General features: G+C 40.1%; 1 protein-coding gene across 1 annotated transcript in view; it reads right to left on the bottom strand.

Moving 5' to 3' along the window:
- Positions 1-22,501, bottom strand: part of GABRA5 (gamma-aminobutyric acid type A receptor subunit alpha5) — an 80,851-nt gene that overhangs the window by 48,559 nt on the left and 9,791 nt on the right. The window contains exons 3-5 of the mRNA XM_054009173.1: positions 17,817-17,938; positions 15,127-15,194; positions 14,795-15,015 (exon numbers count right to left, since the gene is read on the bottom strand). Of these exons, the coding sequence (XP_053865148.1) occupies positions 14,795-15,015; positions 15,127-15,194; positions 17,817-17,938 (411 nt within the window). The remainder of the gene's footprint in view (positions 1-14,794; positions 15,016-15,126; positions 15,195-17,816; positions 17,939-22,501) is intronic.

Raw genomic sequence — 22,501 nt, forward strand, 5'->3', positions numbered from 1 at the left:
TCGAGTCACCTGCCCTGAAGCAAGGAAGTTAAAAAAAACCCTCAAAACCCAGAAAACAAAATAGAGGGGACGGTAACATGGTTTTGAGGGTACGGCTACTTTCAACAGCTATCAACCCATCCAGCAAAATGTTTAAGCACATTTTGAACATTAAGCATGGATGTACTTTGTGGGAGTGGGGCCTGTATAAGAAGGACCCCAGCTTTCCCATACTCACAAGTTTTGGACTCAAACCTCCAACAAATTGACTTTCTTCTCTTGGTAACTCTCCTTCCTCTTTCTCTTGCATCTCTTCACAGTTAGAATCCAGATAGCTTCTATGCAAGACTCCAGAAGCAATATAGCCTCTGCAGGCTCTGGGTCAAGCTAGATGTTGTACTGAGTGAGTTTCAACAAAAGCATTTTCTCCCCACCTGTTCTGCAATTGTAATTCTATAACCATCACACATAGAACCATTATTATCTCCAAAGAGAATCATGCACCCACAGCAACAGAACATACCACATCCCCATAGGCAATAAAATGTGTTCTCCTGATAAGTGGTCAGGCCCATATATTCACTCTGTTTCTAATAAACCTCTCTATCTGGGTCTGTAATTGTAACTGTAATATCTACAGCAAGTGAGCTGTAGTCAGTCCTGTGTTTTGGCAAATTCCATACATTTAACCCAAACCTGTTGGGTCCCAGTGACCTAAAGTCTACAGGGTGGGAGGAGCAGTAGTGGGAAAGTTGCCTGCCACACTCCCAACTTACAAGGGACCCAGAGCTGTCTGGCACAGTCCAGACTTGCTGACTCACCTAACCTTTGTCTTGCCTCACCTTCCACGCAGCCTAGAACTAGATCTCTTCTTAGCCCAGTGGCTACCTCAGAGAAGGAGAGAGATGCAAACACTGCCAGCCTTTCTGCAAGGGCAAATCCCACTTGGTTACAACTTCAATCTGCTGCACCAGCAGGAGTGGATGTAGCTGAATAGCCATTCAAGAGGAGCAATTAATGTATGCAGAGGTTGGCTGCTAGGACATCAGTCTTGGCAGTAGCTGTATCCAGGCTCCAGTCCAGTACTTCTCTCTCTCTTCCTTTTAAAAAGTCATTCAAAATAACATGCCACAGGGATGGATAACAATAAAAGTGGCCTCCCTTCCACATGTTTTGTTCTCTATGTCAAGCAAGAACTTCCACACATGAAATTTCTTTGATGTGTTCATAGGACAGCACCTTACTCCAAATGTTGTAATATACCCGATCGACTTATTTCAGTTCCCATCTGTCTTTTTATTTAGAACACTTTTCATCTATAGAGTTCAAAGGATGGTAGGTATCATTATTTCCATTTTAGAGCTAGGTAGGCTTGTCAGGATTAGATTTTTATCAGTAGAAGTTGATTTCACGGTACACACACAAACTGACAAATATTTCCATTGAAATTTCCAGATAGTAAGAAAAATGTTGCTTGAGAACTTATTAGAGGTTGATTTAAGGATATTTATGTTGACAATTTGTGTTTTTAACAGTTATCAAACTTCAACTTTTTGAATCGCAACATCTACGGTCATTAATTATTTTCTTCCCTCCACCCACCCACACGTTTTGTGACACCCCACCATAATTTCCCACAACTGTGAAATTTTAAATCGATTAAAAATTGGAAAATAAATGCTTCAAAATAAACTGATCTCTGTCAAACTTATTTAAAAAAAAATCAAATTCTGCCATGTCTACAGATAGGGAAACTGAGGCACAGGGTGACAAGGACTCATCCCTTATCAAACAACAGGGATCAGGGGCAGAGCTGGGAATAGACCTCAGCTCCCTGCACTTCAAGCACAATGCTGTATCCAGCAGCACATGCTACCTCTCCTCTAAAATAACATTTACATTAAATAAAAAAGAGACGACACGACCCCTACATATCTATATTTTTAAGGAAAGACACATTGGACTCTGATCCATGTATGGTATTAGAACTTGGGCACCACTTAGTGAAACTGCAAGAGAATTTCATATTAGAAACTGACTTCTTGTGCTGGCCTTAAAATAACTGCTTGAGGCCTGGATCCTGTAAGGTGCTGAGCACGCTCTCCCTGAACCCACAAACCACTATTAGGGCCAGAGCGCTCAGCAGCTTGCAGGGTAGAGCCCTGAATGCCCAGTGCACAGAACTTCTCCAGTTCCTCCTACTAACAGTTTCTGTGTCAAATCAGTGCTGCTGGATGTGTACTTTCCTTCAGTTTCAGAGGAAAACACCAGCCACTCAATGAAGTTGATTGGAATTAAAATCCTCCAAATCTCTTTAAATGAAAAGGTGACATTTATATGTAATTTAATTTCAAAGGGTTTGATTGTGCCTTTAGGGCACAGCCTTACATTGGGGCTATGTGGAGCTGCACAGCCCCCGGGCCAGGCATAATCCCTCACCAAGCTTTCTTATCCGAGTAGGCAGTGCGCAAACTGCTCTGTCTTTTAGGGTAGTGCATGGTGCAATCTGCTATCCCTAATGTTTGAGTGGTGGAAGGCACCATTAGGGCCATAGTCTCATCTCCTCCCTTGGGGGCTATGTGGACCTCTAAGGGTTCAAGGAAGGAAGAAGTCCCTGTACCCAGGGACTGTAACCATCCCTGACCCTCACATGCAGTGTGAGGTGCTATGCATCTTCTGTGCATTTGTACAAAAGTTCTGTGCCAGACTGTCCCTAAACAATACACGGAAATATCCCAATAATTTATTCTCAGATGTGTTATTCATAACATTGCATAGCTAGTACATTTTAAATTTTAAAATGCTTAATGGATGATGTCATAAACAACCTGTTACAAAATCATTATCCTTTACTGGGTACTTTATACCATTCATTACAACATATTATTGGTGCATAATAGGGCTGGGCAATATGGATGAGCAATGGCTTTGAAATATCATGCATTTTCACCATATTGTTTTGCATTGTCCTGGTGCCCTCAAATATTAGCTCTTCACTAAAATATGAGGGTCCAAAAAAGATTGGCTCACAAAATGCACTTGTAACTCAAACCAATTTATTTCTACAGAAAGCAGCATGGCAGCCATCTCTGTCAATTCTGTAGAGAAGTTGGTGGGGATACACCCACACTTGCTTCTGGAAACGCATTGCAAATAGGGCAGGGACAGAAGATGACAGGAATGTGCAGAATGCACCGATGTTCCATACCCAGAAGTGGCAGACAAATTTATACTTGGTCTTCACCTTTAAACATCACCTGGAAAGAAGCAGGACACAGCTGAAGTCCTGTCTCCTTCCAGACACACACCTTCAACGAACAAAAATTCCACTCAGCTTAGATATGCATGCATGCACAGTGCTAGTAGAACACTGGTTGGTCATTATTAAAGAACTTTTGAATATCCTTTCACACACACCAGTTTTACACAGTTCACTACAATGGAGTTACTCCTGGTTTACAATTGTGTAAGGGAGAGGAAAAATAGGCCTTTTGTGTGCATGAATGGAACAGGGTTTTGTTAAACCTTTAGAATACAGTCCATTCAAATTAGATTTTGATGGGTCCAACAAAACACATATCTGACCTAGGGACTGTCCCCAACTAAAACTTCTCCCTGGTTGTGCTGAGGCACAGGAATTATTAAAAATAAAGTTCTAAAAAATATTATGAGAGCAAGCGTGTGGCTTTGCGGGGGGGGGGGGGGTTGTTTTGTTTTACTGCCTTTGTACTCAAAAGCCCACTGAATTATTTTTACTCAAATTTTTGATAAATAAAAATAACTCTTGGGCCTTGACCAGACATGGAACATTTCTGTCCAAAAAGTGAAAGTTTGACAAAGTTGTAAGCAACTGAAAAAAAACCCCAAACCCTTTAGAATGGAAGGATGCCTTCAATGGAGCAAAGATTTCACCCAGTGTGTGTAAGAAACTTCAGCAATAGCTGCTGTTGTGTTACCACCTAATCCTTAGTAGTTTTATGGTGTTTTACATGTTCAAAGTGCTGCACAAATGTTAAGCAACTAAACAGAGGATGTAACCCATCTTACAGGGGGTTTCTAGGGGGTTAAATTCCAGCAAAACATATTCTACAACTAACACAAATACATACATAGTGATTCAAACTGCAAGATTTCACAAAGTCAGGAAAAGTCACGAGAGAAAAATTCACCTTTTGAGCATTGAGAATTAAGCATTAATCCTTTGCTAAAATTCAGCAGATACTTTTGTGTAGCTGAACAGTTTTCACTGTACTGGGAATGAACTATTTTCAAGTCACAGATGCAATGAGCGATTAAGGGCAGATCTTTGGGACCATATAGATCCACATCCTACATTCAGAGTGGGCTCCAGAAGGTGCTTGGGACCCAGGAGTTCAGGAAGTCCTGAGAGAGCCATCACTGCCATAGGGAGCAGTCATGCTACAAGAGATTCCCAACTTCCTATCTCTGGTTGACTGAGAAGGGAGAGGAGGAGCCACAGAGTATGCTAGAGAGGAAAGAAGACAACCAGAAGTTGAGGAAAGCTATCAAATAGCTACCCTCTCTGCAGGGAGCTGCTGCTGCTGCTAAAGAGTGAGAAAAGCAATTGAAGGTTCCTGGGAAAGTATGTGCCTGCTGCCTTGCCCTTTCAAAAACACCTTCCAGAATGGCACCTGCAGCTGCCAGCCATGAGAAATGCAAGTATGGGAAGGCAGCCACCTGCACCAAGGCGGTGCAGATGGTGGCAGGAACCTCTTATACCAGCCAGCAGCCTCCAAACTGGAAAGTAGCAGGCACAGGGTTTCAAAACTGCCTCCCCACTCTTTAAGGCCAGTTGCCATTCTTTGTTAAACTAGGCTGGCAGTGTTTGCTTGAAACTCATCTCACCCCCATTTTTGCAGCTATTGATCCTGCTTGGAAAGGGTCAAGTGGACTTTGCTGGCTCACTCATTACACCACATAGGGAAAAAAGCCATGGGTGTGGATCTCCAAGGGGACAGATTTTAGGTATTGGTAGAGCAGTCTGTGAAAGGAACTTTAGGAGGAAAATCGGGGAACAGGTTTGAGCTAAACTTTTAAAATTAACCTTAGAACTGATTTCTTCATCTCCCCCCAACCAGTGAAGCCAAACCCTAGGAAAGTGGTGAGTTTGGACTCTGTAGAGTATGGACTGGGGTTCGTTTTATTTTTAAGGGACAGCTGGGAAAATTGTCTCCTCAGAACCACAGGGAGGGGGAAAATCCCTCCAGGGAATACTAAAGATTAAAGATGTAATAAAGAAAACAGAATAACACTGTTTCATTATATTCATGACAGATACCTGATTCTGTTACTGCTCTTCTTTCACAAAGTAAGTACAATGATCCATATGATTTAGTAATCTGCAATATGCTCTCATTAGATGCTTTTGTGGATAAACATGATAACGAAAGCCATTTTGTGGTATGTATAAATTGCTACATTCACTGCAGTACCCACTTAACCTTGATCTAAAAAGATATCTGATGAATAAGGTGAGTATCTGTTATGTCTTGGGAAACTTTTATAACAAATGATGAAGAAACAAAGTTTCTTTCTGAGTCATAGTCAAGATGGAAGGGCATATCGAGTGGGGTTCTGCAGGGATCAGTTCTGGGTTCAGTTCTGTTCAATATCTTCATCAATCATTTAGATAATGACATAGAGAGTACACATATAAAGTTTGTGGATGATACCAAGCTGGGAGGGGTTGCAAGTGCTTTAGAGGATAGGATTAAAATTGGAAATGATCTGGACAAACTGGAGAAATGGGTCTGAAGTAAATAGGATGAAATTCAATAAGGAGAAATGCAAAGTACTCCACTTAGGAAGAAATAATCAGTTGCACACATACAAAATGGGAAATAACTGCCTAGGCAGGAGTACTGCGGAAAGGGCTCAGTGGGTGATAGTGGATCACAAGCTAAATATGAGTCAACAATGTATCACTTGCAAAAAAAGCAAACCATTCTGGGATGTATTAGCACTGTGGTTCTCAAACTTTTGTACTGGCGACCCCTTTTCACACAGCTAGCCTCTGAGTGTGACTCCCCCCTTATAAATTAAAAACACTTTTTTATATTTAGCACTATTATAAATGCTGGAGGTGAAACAGGGTCTGGGATGGGGGCTGACAGCTTGCGACCCCTCTCCCCATGTAATAATCTCACGGCCCCCTGAAGGGTTTGAGAACACCTGTGGGAGTGTTGTAAGCAAGACATGAGAAGTAATTCTTCTGCTCTACTCTGTGCTGATTAGGCCTCAAGTGGAGTATTGTGTCCAGTTCTGGGCACCACATTTCAGGAAAGATGTGGACAAATTGGAGAAAGTCCAAGAAGAGCAACAAAAATGATTAAAGGTCTAGAAAACATGACCTATGAGAAACAATGGAAAAGACTGGGTTTGTTTAGTCTCGAGAAGAGAAAACTGATGTGGGACATGATAACAGTTTTCAGGTACATAAAAGGTTGTTACAAGGAGGAGGGAGGTAAATTGTTCTCTTTAACCTCTGAGGATAGGACAAGAAGCAATGGGCTTAAATTGCAGCAAGGGTGATTTAGGTTTGACATTAGGAAAAACCTCCTAACTGTCAGGGTGGTTAAGCATTGGAATAAATAGCCTAGGGAGGTTGTGGAATTTCTGTCATTGGGGATTTTTAGGAATAGGTTAGACAAACACCTGTCAGGGATGGTCTAGATAATACTTAGTCCTGCCTTGAGTGCAGGGGACTTGACTAGAAGACCTCTTGAGGTCCCTTCCATCCTACAATTCTATGATTTGATGGATGAGAGCTAACTGATAGACACTGAATCCAGATAAGACTTACAGAATGGGGGAAACAACCAGATGGAATGATAGATTATATCAACCTTCATGAAGGCGTATGCTTGCTATGTTCTACATGACTGGCAACCTGAGGCTATTGTTGGCTCTCCTGAATGTCCAGGAAATGCTTGTTTTTATCACTTTCTTCAACCAGAAGGTTGTTGTGAAAGACCCTTTATTTATGAGGCAGATCTCCACATAGTCTTCCATGCTTTTATTATCTACAGGATAGATTGTACTCTATTTTAAGCTACATCTAAAAACCACTTGGAAATTGCAGCTAGTACAGAATGCAATTGCCTGTTTATTAGGTGATATGTCTTGTAGTAAAAACTTTATATACCACATTTCGCTCTGATTTTCCTTCTGAGTGTAAGCCAAGCTGTTTGTTTTTGACTAATGGATCCTGGTTCACAACCTTGTTCCAGAACTGTGATGGTATCACTTGAGGCGAGAGAGCAACTGAGGTGCTTGAGCTGATAGCTCCCTGGTTTAAACAGGAGGACCCTAGTGTCAAAGGGCTCTTGACTCTGGTTCCCCTTTGGTCTGCCAGACCCTGAATTGGATCAGTGGGAGCTTAGAGTGCTTAGCATCTCAGGAGTTTTTCAGCACTTTGCAGGATTGGGTCCCTAGGAAAATCAGTTTTGTCCTGCGGTGAGGAAGCAGTTGATTGAACCTTGAGAGTGAATGAAAGGGAAGCAATGGGAGTGGGAGGGAAAGAAGAAATCCATGTGATTAAATTATTTTTAGACTTATTGAAATTGTTTTGGTTTTGTTTTGTTTGCTTATTTATTTGTTTTAATATCTGTACAGCTTTCAAAGCACTGGCCAGGCAGTCTTATAAATATGAACACATATGTAAATATAGTTTCTTGTACTGAAATGAGAACAAACTAAACTGATTGAACAAAAGGGATTCAATCTAGCCAATTATTGACTGAACACTGGCCCTGTCTTTCTAAAGTACAGGTCTGCTAATTACTTCCACAGTCAGGTCCATATAATGAAATCCACAGCTGTGAATTGACAATATCTGGCATGGGTCCTGCTGTGATGAATATGTAAAGAAAAACAACCAAGATTTTTGACTGAAAGAACTCTTTTTTTTTCAAAAGAGAAAGTTGGCCTTTACTGGGGGATTCTTGAAAAGAGCTTCATAACTCCCCATTAATTAATTGTAATATCTAACATCTATACAATATACAAATGCTTACTTTGCATTAAAATATTTCAAGAAAGGGTAGATTATAAACTAAAATGTACCTGAGCATTATATTTGCAACCAATATATTTGATCTTAATGTTACATAAAATGCTTTGAGCATTGATAACTGTATCCATTCTGTACATGGTAACAACAAATGTGGATATGCTGCCATCAAGTGGATATTTCAGTTATATATGTTCCATATTACTGAATATTATGTGGCCTCCATGAACAATACCAATATTTGTATATTTTCATATTTGTACAAGGATAGATATGCAGTTTTTGAAATGATTATAATTTCCTAAGAACAGCTGGTCAGAAATTAAATTGTGGTTAAAAACACAGTTCTGGTACACACATTACTTTTGCACACATTTTAGCTAAAAATGCAGACTAATGCTCCCACAATTTCATTATAGAGCAGTGGTTCCCAAACTTTAACAACCTGTGAACCCCTTCCACGAAAATGTCAAGTCTCGCAAACACCCTCCTAAAAATGAATATTTCCAGGGATTTTCTCCTTTACCTGAGTATAAATTATAAAAGCAGTGATCTTGGAAATACACAATTTGTTTTTATGACATGCTTATTACATACTATTTATTATTAATTATTATCTATCATTACAGTATTTTTATTACATTATGAAAACTACAACACTCCAAGATCTCACTTTCGTAGCTTGTATCACTTTGAATAAGCCTGTTATAAGACAAGGCTCCTATGTTTCATCAAGGAGTATCAGATGTGAAACAGCAGGAAGGTATTTAAGAAGTCAACTCAAAGAGTTCCTCCTACACAAGCATTCAGGTCTTGAGCAGTCCAGGCAAACAACACACGTTACAACAAAGCTTAAACTTGTTCTTCATAATAATTTTAAAAACAATACTAGCTGCCTATTTCATTTTAAAAACAGCAAAAAATATCCACCCTCCTTTCCTTTTCTTATAAGGAGTCTTGAAGTTTAAATCTCCTCAGTGTAATAGATAGGCTTGCTTTGATCTGCTTCGCTCTTGGAAGTCCAGGGGCTCCAGGCTGCTGGCCCCGTGCTGCCTGAGGTCCCTAGGGACAGCTCTGTCCGCCATTAGGGAATTTTTTCCCGAGAACCCCCTATAACATTTTGTGAACCCCCAGGGGTTCACGAACCCCAGTTTGGGAACCACTGTTATAGAGGTTTAACACTGAAAGTTTACCAGTGCTCCTCTTCCTTTATACTCCATTCCAATTGCAAAAAATAAAAATAAATATAAAATAACCAGTTCACTTAGCTGTTTTGATTCTCTTTAGCAGGAACAAAGATTTCTTATCTGCTGCCCTCATTTTTCAAAAGCTTTATGTAACAAGTGAGCTTCACAAATGTATTTTCACATAGTTGCCTTGTGCTTTTAGTTCTGGTATAATGAGATATACTAGATTTTTTTAAATTAACAGTAAAAAAATCTTGAACTTTTTTCCTGCCTTCACAAAGTTATGAAATCACTATGTAGACCAACTGAAGAAGAGATTCCTTTGTTAGCATATGTAAGTCCATTGCTCATATTAAAAATAGACACTTCAGAAACGCAGATAAAGACAATACTCCCCTCTATGGGTAGGAATAGAATTTGCAAATTAATTACATGACCTGGGTTTGTACAGTATAAACCTTATTAGCAAAAAAAGCAAATAAGACTAAACAAATGAAAATCAGCTTTCTGGTTTTTACCTCATAGAACACTGCTGTAAAGTAATTGTTCTGTGAAATCAGTCTATATGGTAAATTTTGGTTTTATTGTGATGTAGAGGGACTTTGATAACATGCATGCATAGAAGCATCTTTTTAATACTTCACTGGCAAAAAGACTTAAAATAGTTCCTTTATTTCTGTCCTAGACAATATAAAATTCAATATAAAATGCAAAATTCAAACAATGTTTTTTCATCATAATGAAAATATATTTCTTCAAATATTCTAAAGCAGAAAGTTTGAAACCAAAATTATCATAAAACTGCTTTTCATTTAAATAGAAGTGACTGGGTGAGTACTATTTTGCATGTGATCCTATTACTGTGTATAGGCTATTAAAATAAAGCATCATATCTGTTTGTACAGTGGCACAACTTCAGGTTATAATCTAGTAGAGTTTTTTCTCCTCGTATTTTGATTCACATTCTAAAGTTCTCACACTTTCAGGGTTTACCTGTTTCGCTCACATTTATGATATTCCTTGTTGTGTTCTGTTTAGGGTTTTTTTTTATAAGCTAGTCCATAACATGTGTGGGTCTCTTTTTCTCAACACATAGGTCTTTATCACTTGCTTTGTTCCATCTTTCAAATAACTATTCTGTGAAAATCCTAGCCAATAAGACTTTTCCATAGTCTCTTGCTAACCTGATTAAATACTATACATTTGGAATTCAAAAGAGATTGCAGGGCATTGCTCACACTGCTCTGTTCCTCCTCCTCCTCTTGGGTAATGATTCAGACAGCCCAAGCAGAAGGCTATGAAAGTAATTCAGATATCTCCAGCCATGGCACAGGTCCCGATTCTCCCCATATACAGATTATTGCTGCATGCAGGCTGGGAAACTCCATACATTTCCTCCCAATTCTTCCTCAGAGATGGATGGGAAAAGCCCCCCACGTTGGCAGGGGGTTGTCCCAAAAATTCACAGACCAGCAAGAACATCTGGTGGAGGCCACAAGAAGCAAGGCATATCCTCATGCTGAGGCCTTGTGCCTCCACACTGCTGATAGGCCCCTGATTGGCCACTGTGACACCCCTAGACCATGAGAGTGGTGGGGAGAGGGATTTACGGTGTCTAGGAGGAGACTTATGCTAGTTAACGCTGACGCACCATTTATCTTATGCTGGTATTCACAAAAGATTCTGCAGTGGTTACAGCAGACTATAAAACAGGAAGGGGAGTCCTCACCAGGCCAGCTGGAGGCAAGGAACTGATGCTTAACAAAGCCAGGGTAGGGAGGGGAAGCTTCCTTCTGCTTTTAGCAGTGAGAAAGGAGCTGTGTCCTTCCTCTCCACTACCCTGACTCTATTTTATTTTCCCACCTGAGGTTTTTGGTGGGGATGTAGCCATCACTTCAACCCTGCATCCCTCCCTTCTTTCTGGATTCCCAGACCCAGGACCCTGAAGAGAAGCCACAGAGCAAGAACTCACTCCTTAGCCTAGATCCACAGATTCATGCTTCCCCGACTATAGAAGCAGAGGGGTGCATCTGGCTTCCGGTTTCTTTTTGCTGATCCCTTTAGAATGGACTCCAGGTCTTTCATGTGATTATGCCAATAAGAAGCTTCCCAGGTTGCACTTTGATTCTGAACTTTATGGGCTAAATCTAGCCCTGATGTAATGGTGGTGGAGTTACACTGGGGTGCAATTTGTCTTCAGTTTGTTTTAACTGACTGTAGCTATGTCTACACAGCAAAGAAAAACCTGCGGCTGGCCTGCGCCAGCTGACTCTGGCTTTTGGGGCTTGGGCTGCAGAGCTTCTTTCATTGCTGTATAAATGTCTTGGCTCAGGTTGGAGCCCAGCTCTGGGACCCTGTTATGTGGGAGGGTCCCAGAGCCCAGGCTCCAGCTCAAGTCCCGAAGTCTACATAGCAATGAAACAATTCCGCAGCATGAACCCCACAAGCCCAAGTCAGCTGGCATAGACGAGCCACAGGTGTCTAGTTGCTGTGTAGACCTAGCCATAGAGACAAGGTAGATGAGGTAATATTTTTTATTGGACCAACTTCTGTTAGTGCAAGGTCCAAGCTTTTGAGCTACAGAGAGCTCTTCTTCAGGTCTGGGGAAGAAAATCAGAGTGTCTGAGCTAGGGACAGGTTGTTAAGCATATGCCATGGGATAACACATGTGGTAGGCAGTCACTTTAAAAGAAATGAGCAATTGACGATTAGATTGGTATGCATAAGGTGGTTGAAGTAGATAATTAGGAGTAGCAGGCAGTGTGGTGTGTTACAAACTGTTATAATGAACCATAAAATCAGTGTCCCTGTTGGTGTCTAGCAGAGTTATGAATTTAAGTGCCCAGGGTCACCTTTTGTAGTTGTTCTGCAGGTGTCCTTTGAGGACGAGGACTGAGAGGTCAGATACAGAGTGATCACTTTGTGAAAAGTGTTCACCCACATTTGATAGGGTTTTTTTTGTCATTTATCATTCTTCTGTGTGAGTTCACTCGAGAGTGAAGTGATTGTCTTGTTTCGCCAACATAGTTGTTATTGGGGTATTTAGTGCACTAGATGAGGTACACCATATGTTGTGATAGGCATGTGTATGACCCATGAATCTTGAAAGGTGTGTTGTGGGAGTATTGATCATTGTAGCAGTGGAGATATGTCTGCAGGTTCTGCATCTGTTGTTCTGGCAGGGTCTGGTGCCGCTTTGAGTTGGTGTGTCTTGGTCTGTAGGAAGCTCACTTTTGATAAAGAGCTTGGTGACATTGGAGGGTTTGTTTGAAGGCCAGAAGAGGGGGTTCAGGAAAGATTTCTTTCAGCATGTGATCCCCATCGAATGTGGGTTTTAATGGTTTGATGATACCTCATATGGGTTCCAGTGTGGGGTAGTAAGTGACAGCTAGGACTGTGTCGTCAATGGGTTTTTTCCCCCTCCTGTATTGAAGCAGGTGGCCCTTTCCATGAGATCATGGAAACAGGTGCATCTTTAGCATTTTGCAATAAGTTCCGGGCAAATTTCCCATGAGAAGTTCAGACCCTTTGTTGTTTAAAAATGGAAATTTCTCTATGGAGAGTTCTCTGCCAATGCCCACAATGAGTTAAGAGCTCTGGGTTGGGTGTAACTTTACCCACTGACACACATTGTGCTTTCTCCTTGTCACACTTTTGAAATTTGACATTTTATAGCTATTAGTCATTTCTTTAGGGATTAGCTACTACATATTATTTCTACCATTGAAATCTACCTCAGAAATGCCCAATTATGAAAGAGTTGACACTCTTAATGTAGCACAGTGCCTTAGAGACATCTTGATCTGATTATGTATTACACAGACACTCTCCTGGCCTAGAATTCAGTAGGATGCCACATACAATAGGATGACACGACTGTTTTATTTGAAATTTTAAAATTATCATCAAGTTGAAAGTAGGCTGTTTAAAAAGAGATGGATTCCATTCCCTATTATGATATATATGGTAAAATTATTTCTGCTCCTTCCTTCCCTCTTTCCCCATAACATCAGAAATTATTTTACATTGTTGAGCTACATGGACTTTGTGGGCTTTTCTGTAGCCTGGAAGAAAACTATGTGGTGACTGGCAATCCAGGTAGTCTTAACTTGCTGTCTGAACTGAAGCAGTCAGAAAGAGTTAACTCAATGTCCTAAATGTTGTAAAACAAATGCTCTCTCAAGTACCACATGCTAGCTGTAAACTTGTGATTTTCTGCCACGCAACAGAAGGTACCTAGCTTGGCTCCATGTAGACCGTAAGCTTGACTCTGACTTTATATACACCGGTGTCTATTAGGAGCAAGTGCACGGCAGTCAGTGGAGTTCCACCAGGGTAATCTCAGTGTCAGTGAAACCAGAATTACAGAATTACTGCCCCTTTAATACAGTTTGGAAACTTGGATTTCTTTTGCAACTATTGTAAACACAAATACACACACTGTTTGTTGTTTTTAATGTCCCCCAGTTTGTTTCAGGACATCCCATTGAGATCACTACAATGACAATCCATGTGAAAAAGAACAACAATGAGGAATAGAGAAAGTCTGGGGAGTTACCGAACCACAGTGTCTCTATGGGATTGGTTATTTAGTTGTGCTGTTTTGTTTAAAATACCTTTATTTCAGTACAAAGTCTTTTTTCTTTTTCTTTTTAAATTCCTAGTCATTTCTAGATCTTTCCGTTCTTTTCAAAGAAGAGTTATGAAGCAGGGATTTAGGCGTTGCTTAGATTTGGCAGATATTCATGTGATAAGCTTAGGATAAACACTTTCTTCTCTATTTTTTTTAATCTCTTTTTAAGTGCTGTCCATATGACTACACTCTCAATGAAAGCCCTATAACAGATACAAAGCAGTCTTAATTACTGCAGATGAATTACTTATAATGAACAAAGCAGGCTCCAATAATGTAGGAGTTGTTCCAGGAGAATTTGAAAAAAATCAGGTCATGCTTTAACATCACTGATATAATATCTAGGTTAAGAATTGATGAGGCTTCATAATATCATCAGATCAGATAAGAAGCAGGGCCTTGAAAAGTTCAGACACAGATCTGATTCTCAAAGACTAAAAAATGTACCAGCTTTGTCTTAAAAGTGCACTTGTTAAATAGCTTTGTAATGCCCTATCTGCTGCCTGCAAGGCTTTATTCCAGTGATGGCTTGTCCTTTAGCTAAATTAGAACTAGAAACAAACAGAAGCTTTAAGAGTTCAAGATGTACTATACCAGAGACAGATTTATCTTTCTGGCCGTAAAGACAGCTCTCTCACATCACATCAGCAGAGCAGTTGAAATCAAAAATAATAGGAGAGTACAGACCTACATAAAACAGTAGGACTGAATCATCTACTCCACAGAGAATATGCATTCCATTTCACCAAAGAAAATATGTCAGCATTAGCATTGTTCAGAAGCTGCAAATTAATTAGTAGTTGTAGGCAGTGATTATGCTTTCCATTTTCTCTTGATATTCTCATAAAAATGTGCAAAAAGTCTACTTTATTTATTCTATTGTGAGAAAAATCTGACATTCCAAGTAAGTAATTGTAAACCTACTAGGGAGTCAGAATAAAAAGAAATCAGAAAAGTCTTTACCTCATGGTATAGAGTAGAGTGCCATCATCTTCAAGGCGTAGAAGTTTGTTCGGTGTTGTCATGTTGTGAGCTATAGATTTTTTACCATTATGGAAGAAAGTGTCTGGGGTCCAGATCTTGCTGGCAAGCAGATTGTTAAGAGGGAGGCGTTGCATCGGTCCTTTGAATCGAAGTCTTTCATCTTTCCAGCTTTGTCGGAAAAAAACATCAATCGTGTATTCCTGACATAAAGAACCAGTCGTTAATAATGTGTCTCAAAATAAATAATCATTTTTACAGTTATTTTAACAAAAGAAATAATACTGATTTAGGATTCATATGCTATAACCTACCATTTCTGTGTCTGACACTGGACCAAAACTGGTAACATAGATGTCTGTTTTCACCTGAGTTATTCTCTCTATAACAAAGAGACACAGACCCTGAATCAGTAATTGCTATAACAAACAAATATACACTCTGGATGTATTTCTTTTTCTAGTAATAACCACATTTGCTATCTTAGGCCAGGATTTTCTAAGAAACCAAAAATATTGAAATTCAGTGGGATTTGGGTGTATAACTCTTTGGCTCCTTTGACAATCCCAGCCTTAATGGTTTTTTAAGCATGGGATTTTCAGAAGATTTTAAGTGAGCTAGGAATCCAAGTCCGATTTTTTTTTTCATTTATGTCATAGTGGTGAGAGTAGGCTTAGAAAGTCTTCTAAAATACAAAATACATGAACATTAATAAATATTAATTGAATGTAACTCTGCCCTACAGACATGTATGAAAGGCCCGATTCCTGAAAGGCATTGCTATACCCTTTTGGAAATCAATTACACCAATGCAAAATCAGAACGGTAGCATTGTACATACACATCATACTTACATCACACTGATGTAAGAAACTAAACCAGAAACAGGGCAATAGTGAATCAGGCCCTAAATGCTTATCCTAATGAGTGTAAAATCTATATCGACAATCCACTGCACAAACAAGGGAAGAGACAGTTGAAACATTAAGCAGTGTGTAAGAATGGTGAAATACACGATGCGGTCTGTTAGTTCCATGAGTTTCATTTGGATTTATCTTTTTTAACTTGTTTTGTGGTTATGACGTTCAGCCATGGGATTATTAATACTCCTCTGCAGAGAGGATTATGGTTCAAAGACATTTTGGAAATATTGCTTTTTAAGAAGGGACTTGGACAGATGGTGGGCCAAGTCCAGGAGAAGGGGTTCCAGGAATAGGAGCTGTGTGGATGAATGCCTGAGAGAGAAAGAGAAAAGCAGCTAGTAGAACACCTTGATCAGTGTGAGGGGGAGCAAAAGGATAAAAGAGCAGAGAAGTGAGTGGAAGCCAGGCTGTAAAAGGTCTTGGAAAGTAGAACAGGGAGATTAAACCTGTGCAGAAGGTGAGGAGAAGCCAGAGAAGAAATGTATAGAGGGCCCGGACAAGGTCAGAGTAGCAGGGATGATGGATGTAATTTTAAATACTTGCATTTTAAAATAGCAAATATAGGTGCTACACAGCAGGTATACAAATACAGTTTCATCACATCTAGCTGATCATAGAAAAGGGTATTTTTTTATTTTTACCTTTTCTAGAGATTTTTGTCACTCACACTATAAAATATGTTTGATTTATTCTACACGACTTGTACATGTTATTTCCCAATTGTGGAACTTAAAATATTTAGAAAGGTGAAGTCAGGCATCACATTGCAAGGAAGGATTATCAAAAGGAAAAACAAAAACCTATTCAACTACAGAAACCCTTAATGGTGATTAGAAGAATATGTGTCACGGGCCAGCCTGATCCAAACCCGATTTGAATCCAATAAGAGTGACTGGAAAGACTTCAATGGGCTTTAGACAGGGCCCTCTCTTCAGGGAGACTGGATTGTCTTAGGCCGCACACAGCTAACTAAATCCTTTTTTTTTTTTTTAGGGACTAGGGTATCAGATAAGATCCACAGTGTTACTGGTGCAGGGGTTTTCACATTTTACTAGAAGTAATGTGATGGTCTTACAAGTGGAGCTGCCCATGCAGCCCTTATTCAGGTAAGACTCTCATTGACTTGAAAGAGAGAGTTGCCTGAGTGAGGATCAGGCCCATTATGTCAGGATTGGGCCCCAACTGAAGATTTCTAAATACCGATACAATCTGCAATGAAGTGCCTTATTGCTGCAAAATATAATTCTTTCAACAGGGTTATTTTAAATTTGTATTAATCTATTGTGTAAGGAGGCTGTGCTGTTTGATAGAGATAATTTTGTACAGTACACATAGTATATATTCACTTGACATATTTTTTTCAATGAGGTCTACCAGAGACAAATAACCATTTTACCACACTGGAAATGTTATCAGTGTGGCAGACCACTCCAAGCAGCATTGGATTCTGCTCATCTATATTAAGGTGAAACACCTCTGTGGTTTGCTTTATTGTAACGTATAACAATACACGTAAAGTATACCATACCGCTTTAAGAGCCAAATGCAAATAACTGAGTAAGGCTGCCCTCATTCAAAGCACAGTTTAAAGCACAGTCTTTGTGGCTTGCTTCAGCTAAGGCCAATGCAAAGGTATGAAGTCCCAATAGCTCATTTCAGCCATGTTCCAGAGGAAAAGGATCCCCTGTTTCTCCTCCCAAATGTAGCCTTCTAGAAATTGACTGACCCATACATCCATCCCTCTTCGGCTGACAGCACATCCCTCTTATATTGTCTGTTAAGTAGGGATTAATTAATTGCCCACAGTTGGCTCAGTCTGCAATGCTATGAATCCCTAAAATCAAGTCAAGCAGCAAGGGTCCTTCTAGCAAGAAGGAGAGTCCTCTCACCAACTTCTGGATGATATCTTATTCCCCATCACAATCAGCCATTTGTTTACAAAGGCTTTGTTCTATATCCATTTGGTTAGGTAGACAGAGCATGTACATTTAACAGGTTTGTTCATTTTACGTAGGCTTCACTGTAGTAATTACACAAGAGTGACATTAACTGAGGCAATAGCAATAGAAATTCTACTGTACCTCCCAGACCTGGGCGCAATCTATTATCATAGCCATCCAGTAGGCCATCCAAGATCCTGGTGAATATGGTAATATTATCGTTGGTGTCATCTTTCCCCGAAGCTGTTGGCATTAGTGAGAAGCTGTTTTAAATAAATAAATAAACAAATAAAGGGAACAGATTAAAAGCTGTGCCAGTCTCAGAGGGATCCATGGGGATTGGAGACCAAACCCCTCTTCCCTCTGATTTTCCACCCTCTCCTGTAGTCTGAAGTATTCAGATGAAATTCTGCAATGTGAACTGTGTGGTTTTCCTCTATTCCTCCTGCCCCTCCTCTGCTTCTGCTTTTTGCTTTGCTACTGGTAGTGACATATCTTGCTGTATGAGAAATCTCAGAAAATCAAAGATGAACAAGTGGCTGCTATTAAGTCATAGAATCATAGGGTTGGAAGGGACCTCAGGAGGTCATCTAGTCTAACCCCCTGCTCAAAACAGGACCAATCCCCAGACAAATTTTTACCCCAGTTCCCTAAATAGCCCCCTCAAGGATTGAACTCACAATCCTGGGTTTGGTAGGCCAATGCTCAAGCCTCTGAGCTATTTCCCCCATGGCAAAACTCCCCTTTACTTCAATGAAGCCAGGATTTCACCCCAAATCGCCTTGGTTTCTCAAAAGCACAGCACAGAATAAACAATCCTTCTACTCTCCTCCTTGTTTTCATCAGTCGGTCTTCCCTTGCATTGAGCAAACAATAGTTATACATTGTGGACCTGATTCCACAGCCATTAGGTCGAATCATGCATTCCTTGTTCACTATAAAGTCTCATAGACTTCAGTAGACATGTCTAAATACTTCAGGCATGGTGGCCCTTTAAACAAGCAAAACACCCTCGCCCCCCATTTCTTTAACTGTCTGCTCAAGTACTGAGGGATCAGGCCCCGGGTGCTCTATGTCAGTTTACAGACAAAGCACACCTAACCCTGTGTCCAGGGCATAAAGAAGGAAGCTATGTTAACTTCTTTTCAGGATTTTTAGAATGAAGAATATGTTTACTAAAGACAATGAAAATATGGGGTCCCAAGGAGAAATGGCTGGAATATTTTCACTGAAACATCTTTTTGTTTTGGTAAACAAAATATTGTTCACCAAAATGTTTTGCCTAAAAATTTTTCATTTCTTGTCAAATGTTTGTGGTTTTTTTTTAAAAAAAAAAAACAGAATTCAAATATTTTTCAGTAAGAATTTTTACCCAAGACTGTTTTTGAAAATGGAAAAGACATTTTATTTTTATATGCCTGAGTTGGGTAAAAAGAGCTCTGCCAGAGGATTCCCCAGTGTAGGCACTTGACGAACCTTCTTACAAGCCATGATATAGGGGAGCATTCAGGGTGGGAGGGCAGCTGGGGGCAAGGGGGGGCAGTTCAGTGTTGGGACCGTAGCAGGTAGTGCTATGGAGATTCCCAGAAATGCTAGAGCCCACAGGGCAGCCCTGGGAGGCTGCTGTAACTTGGGCCCTGAGGGCTAAGTTACGCTAGAGGCCTCTGCAGCCCCTTATCAGGAGAGTGCAAAGCCTTGAAGCCCCCTTTACACCCTTCCCCCTGGGTTCTTAGAGGCACCGCACTGAATCTCATCCCTTGCCCAAGCCACTAGACCATCCAACCACTCTATGCTCTCCAGGTTAATTTAACTCCCAGTTCTGTCTCTTATGACCACATCTGCTCCATTGGCCAGTAACTCACTGAGGTGGATAGGGCACTGCAAATGATCAACTAAAATAATACGGCAGCTGCACCTTCAGTTTAGTTGAAAACAACATCCTAGTGAATGGAGGTAGGTAACAGAAGTGACAGAGGTACTAACTATTCAGCTGGCATTGCAGACGCAGAAGGAAAATCCCAGAAGCCCGTTTAAAACATTTAATCAGTTTCTTTTTCCCAACTGCAGCAAAAGGACATATTCAATTATTTCTCCTGATAGATGGAAAGATGAAATTGCCCTTTTTAAAAAGGAGATCCTAAGACCATTAAGGTTCATTATTTTCTAACTCACTTGTATCCCCAGCCCTTACCCTGGTCTCTGGTGAAGGAATTAAATTACACATTAAACAGTTTAATATATTATCAGAATTGTTAGATTTTAAAGCTATCTCAAAAAAGGGAAGTCAAGATGCTAGTTCAGAAAAGTAAGACTTCTTTTGGTACCTGGCCAACTAAATTTCTTTAGGAGAGTGCCCATAAACTTTTATTACACAAACTATTAATTTGTCTCTGTGGTCTGGTGTAATTCCAATCCTACTGGAAACCCCATTCTTAAAAAAGAAAGAAAAGCAGCTTTGGAATCTAAAATATTTTTCAGTGTCTAATTTACCCTTTCTTGTGAAAGTGCTTGAAAAGATTGTTGTCAAGTAACTACCAGTATATCATCACCCTATCACAAACAATCTGTCAGTGTTAACTGTCAGGCTTTGGACCAAATTGCAACAGAGACAGTGATGCTTAAAACTGTGAATGATTTACCTTTCAATGTGAATGACTGAGCATCTTTAGGGAGTTATAAAGTTTTGCATTGCTGGACATTTCTGCTGCTTTTGATGGCCTCAATTATGCTAAACTGATTGCAATATTAAATTGGTTTGACAAGAAGTATACTTGCTTGGTTTTGCTCATGTTTATTTGATCTTAAGCAGTTTGTCTCTTTTGCTTTTATCAGTAATTCTTTTACGGTCTCTTTCCTGGGTCCACTGTCATTCCAAAACCAAAATTCTTTCTTTACCAACAATTAAAGTTGCTCAGTGACAATTACCTGCTTAGCTATTACATCATTTATAAAACTCAAGTACTTAAAAGTATGGAAATGAAGGCTGAAGCAGTTTTCACAGTACCCATAAACACATTCTCACCAAATATAAAAAAATTGTATATTTCATTGTAAAATTACAACCTTAACTCTGATCCAAAGTAAATGATTTTTTCATTAGCAATCTCAAAATATAAACTGCACGCCAGACCCTTCTGCAAAATATAAAACTGTTTGCATGTCTATGTTTGCAGTGTTGTTGTAGCTGTGTTGGTCCCAGGGTATCACAAAGAAGGGGGGGGGGGGAAATCTTTTATTTCTCTTTCACCAACAGAAGATGGCCCAATAAAAGATATAACCTCACCCACCTTGTCTCTCTACATGTATATGTGGCAGATATTGCAACCCCATGTAGTATCTTTGGGGAGCATTGTATTAAATTTAGGAATGGTTTATGTATGAATGTCCCCTACTCTATGGAGATGGGGGTAGGGGCCACCATAGCTCCACCATGAACTAACAACAGTAGGGTTTGGTTAAGGCAAGTCGCTGAGACCCTAAACAGCTCCACTGAGGTACCACCACTATGAGATGGCTTGCATACACTGGTTCCAACTGCGTTTTCCAGAGACCAAGAGATGAAGAAAGAACTTGGGATATATAAAGGCTGAGTTTAAACAGATTCAGGATCTTCCATTTGCTTCAGCAAATGGACAGGACCTTTGGTCCTTAGGGGACCTCAGCCCTTGCTGAAGGGGTAGAAGGGATGCTGGCCTATCAGACTCCCCATGCAGAAGATGGGTAGTTTTCTGGTATGTTTGTAAGTATGTGGGAACTTTTTTAGATATTTTCTCTGTGATGCTTTTATCCAAGAATAAATGTACTTTGCAGAGAAAGAGTTGTGTGGTAATATGTAACTGTTGGCACACACTGGTCATATCCTCATAGAGCAAGCTAAGCACAGGCATTGGCTTGCTGGGGATATCACAGTACAGTATATGCCAGGGGAATGTGTAGCCTTAAAACCTCTGATTAGGAGGGAAAGAAACATGGGTCTCCCCACCAAAGAGAGGTAATGACTGGGAACCTGAAACCTTAAATGGGTGCCCTTAAAGGACTACAGAGGAGGAATACAGGTGCAGCTAACTCTGAAACTGTGACAGTATACCTCAGTGACAAATGTTGATCAGTATCAAATGTGTATTACTACAGTCTTCCTGTCATTCAGTATTCCATGCCTCCTTTGGATGAAGTGATCCCAAAAACATGGATTAGATTGCTGCTGCACAGAAGAAGCACAGATTTTTAAGAAGATGATATAAGCTTAGTCCCTTTCACCAAAAGACTTTTGCCAAGTCCCCAATTCCTATTGCATTCATTCCACAGCTCAACATTTTTACTGGTAGTTCTACAGATACGCAAGCATTGCACTTTTTTTTTTTTTCAGATGGTCTTTCAAGGTTACGAATGTAAAAAGGGAAGTTAGGAATAGGCTGTGAGTGGACAAAGGTGGAAAATAGGGTCATTTTCCCCACTGGATTAGCATTCCTTGTGAATGAACAGGCATCCATGTACCATGCTATTATATATAGGGTTACCAGATAGCAACTGTGAAAAAACGGGACAGGGTGGGGGGTAATAGGTGCCTATATAAGAAAAAGTCCCAAAAACCAGGACTGTCCCTTTAAAAATGGGAGGAATGTCATGCTAATTATATAGAGACAAACTGAAGGAATTAGGAAAAGAGAAACAAAAACAATGAAATGCCTGATTCAGAGTAAGAATTAAAAGAGCTATGTAAGTATTTGCTCCAAAGCCCATGGGAGTCTCTTCAAGGGGCTTTGGATCAGGCCCTATGAGAACATGAGGGAGAACTGACAATTGTCTATAAGTGCTAGAAGCATGAT

This window comes from Malaclemys terrapin, chromosome 1 (assembly GCF_027887155.1).
Source record: "Malaclemys terrapin pileata isolate rMalTer1 chromosome 1, rMalTer1.hap1, whole genome shotgun sequence".
Taxonomy (NCBI): Eukaryota; Metazoa; Chordata; order Testudines; family Emydidae; genus Malaclemys; species Malaclemys terrapin.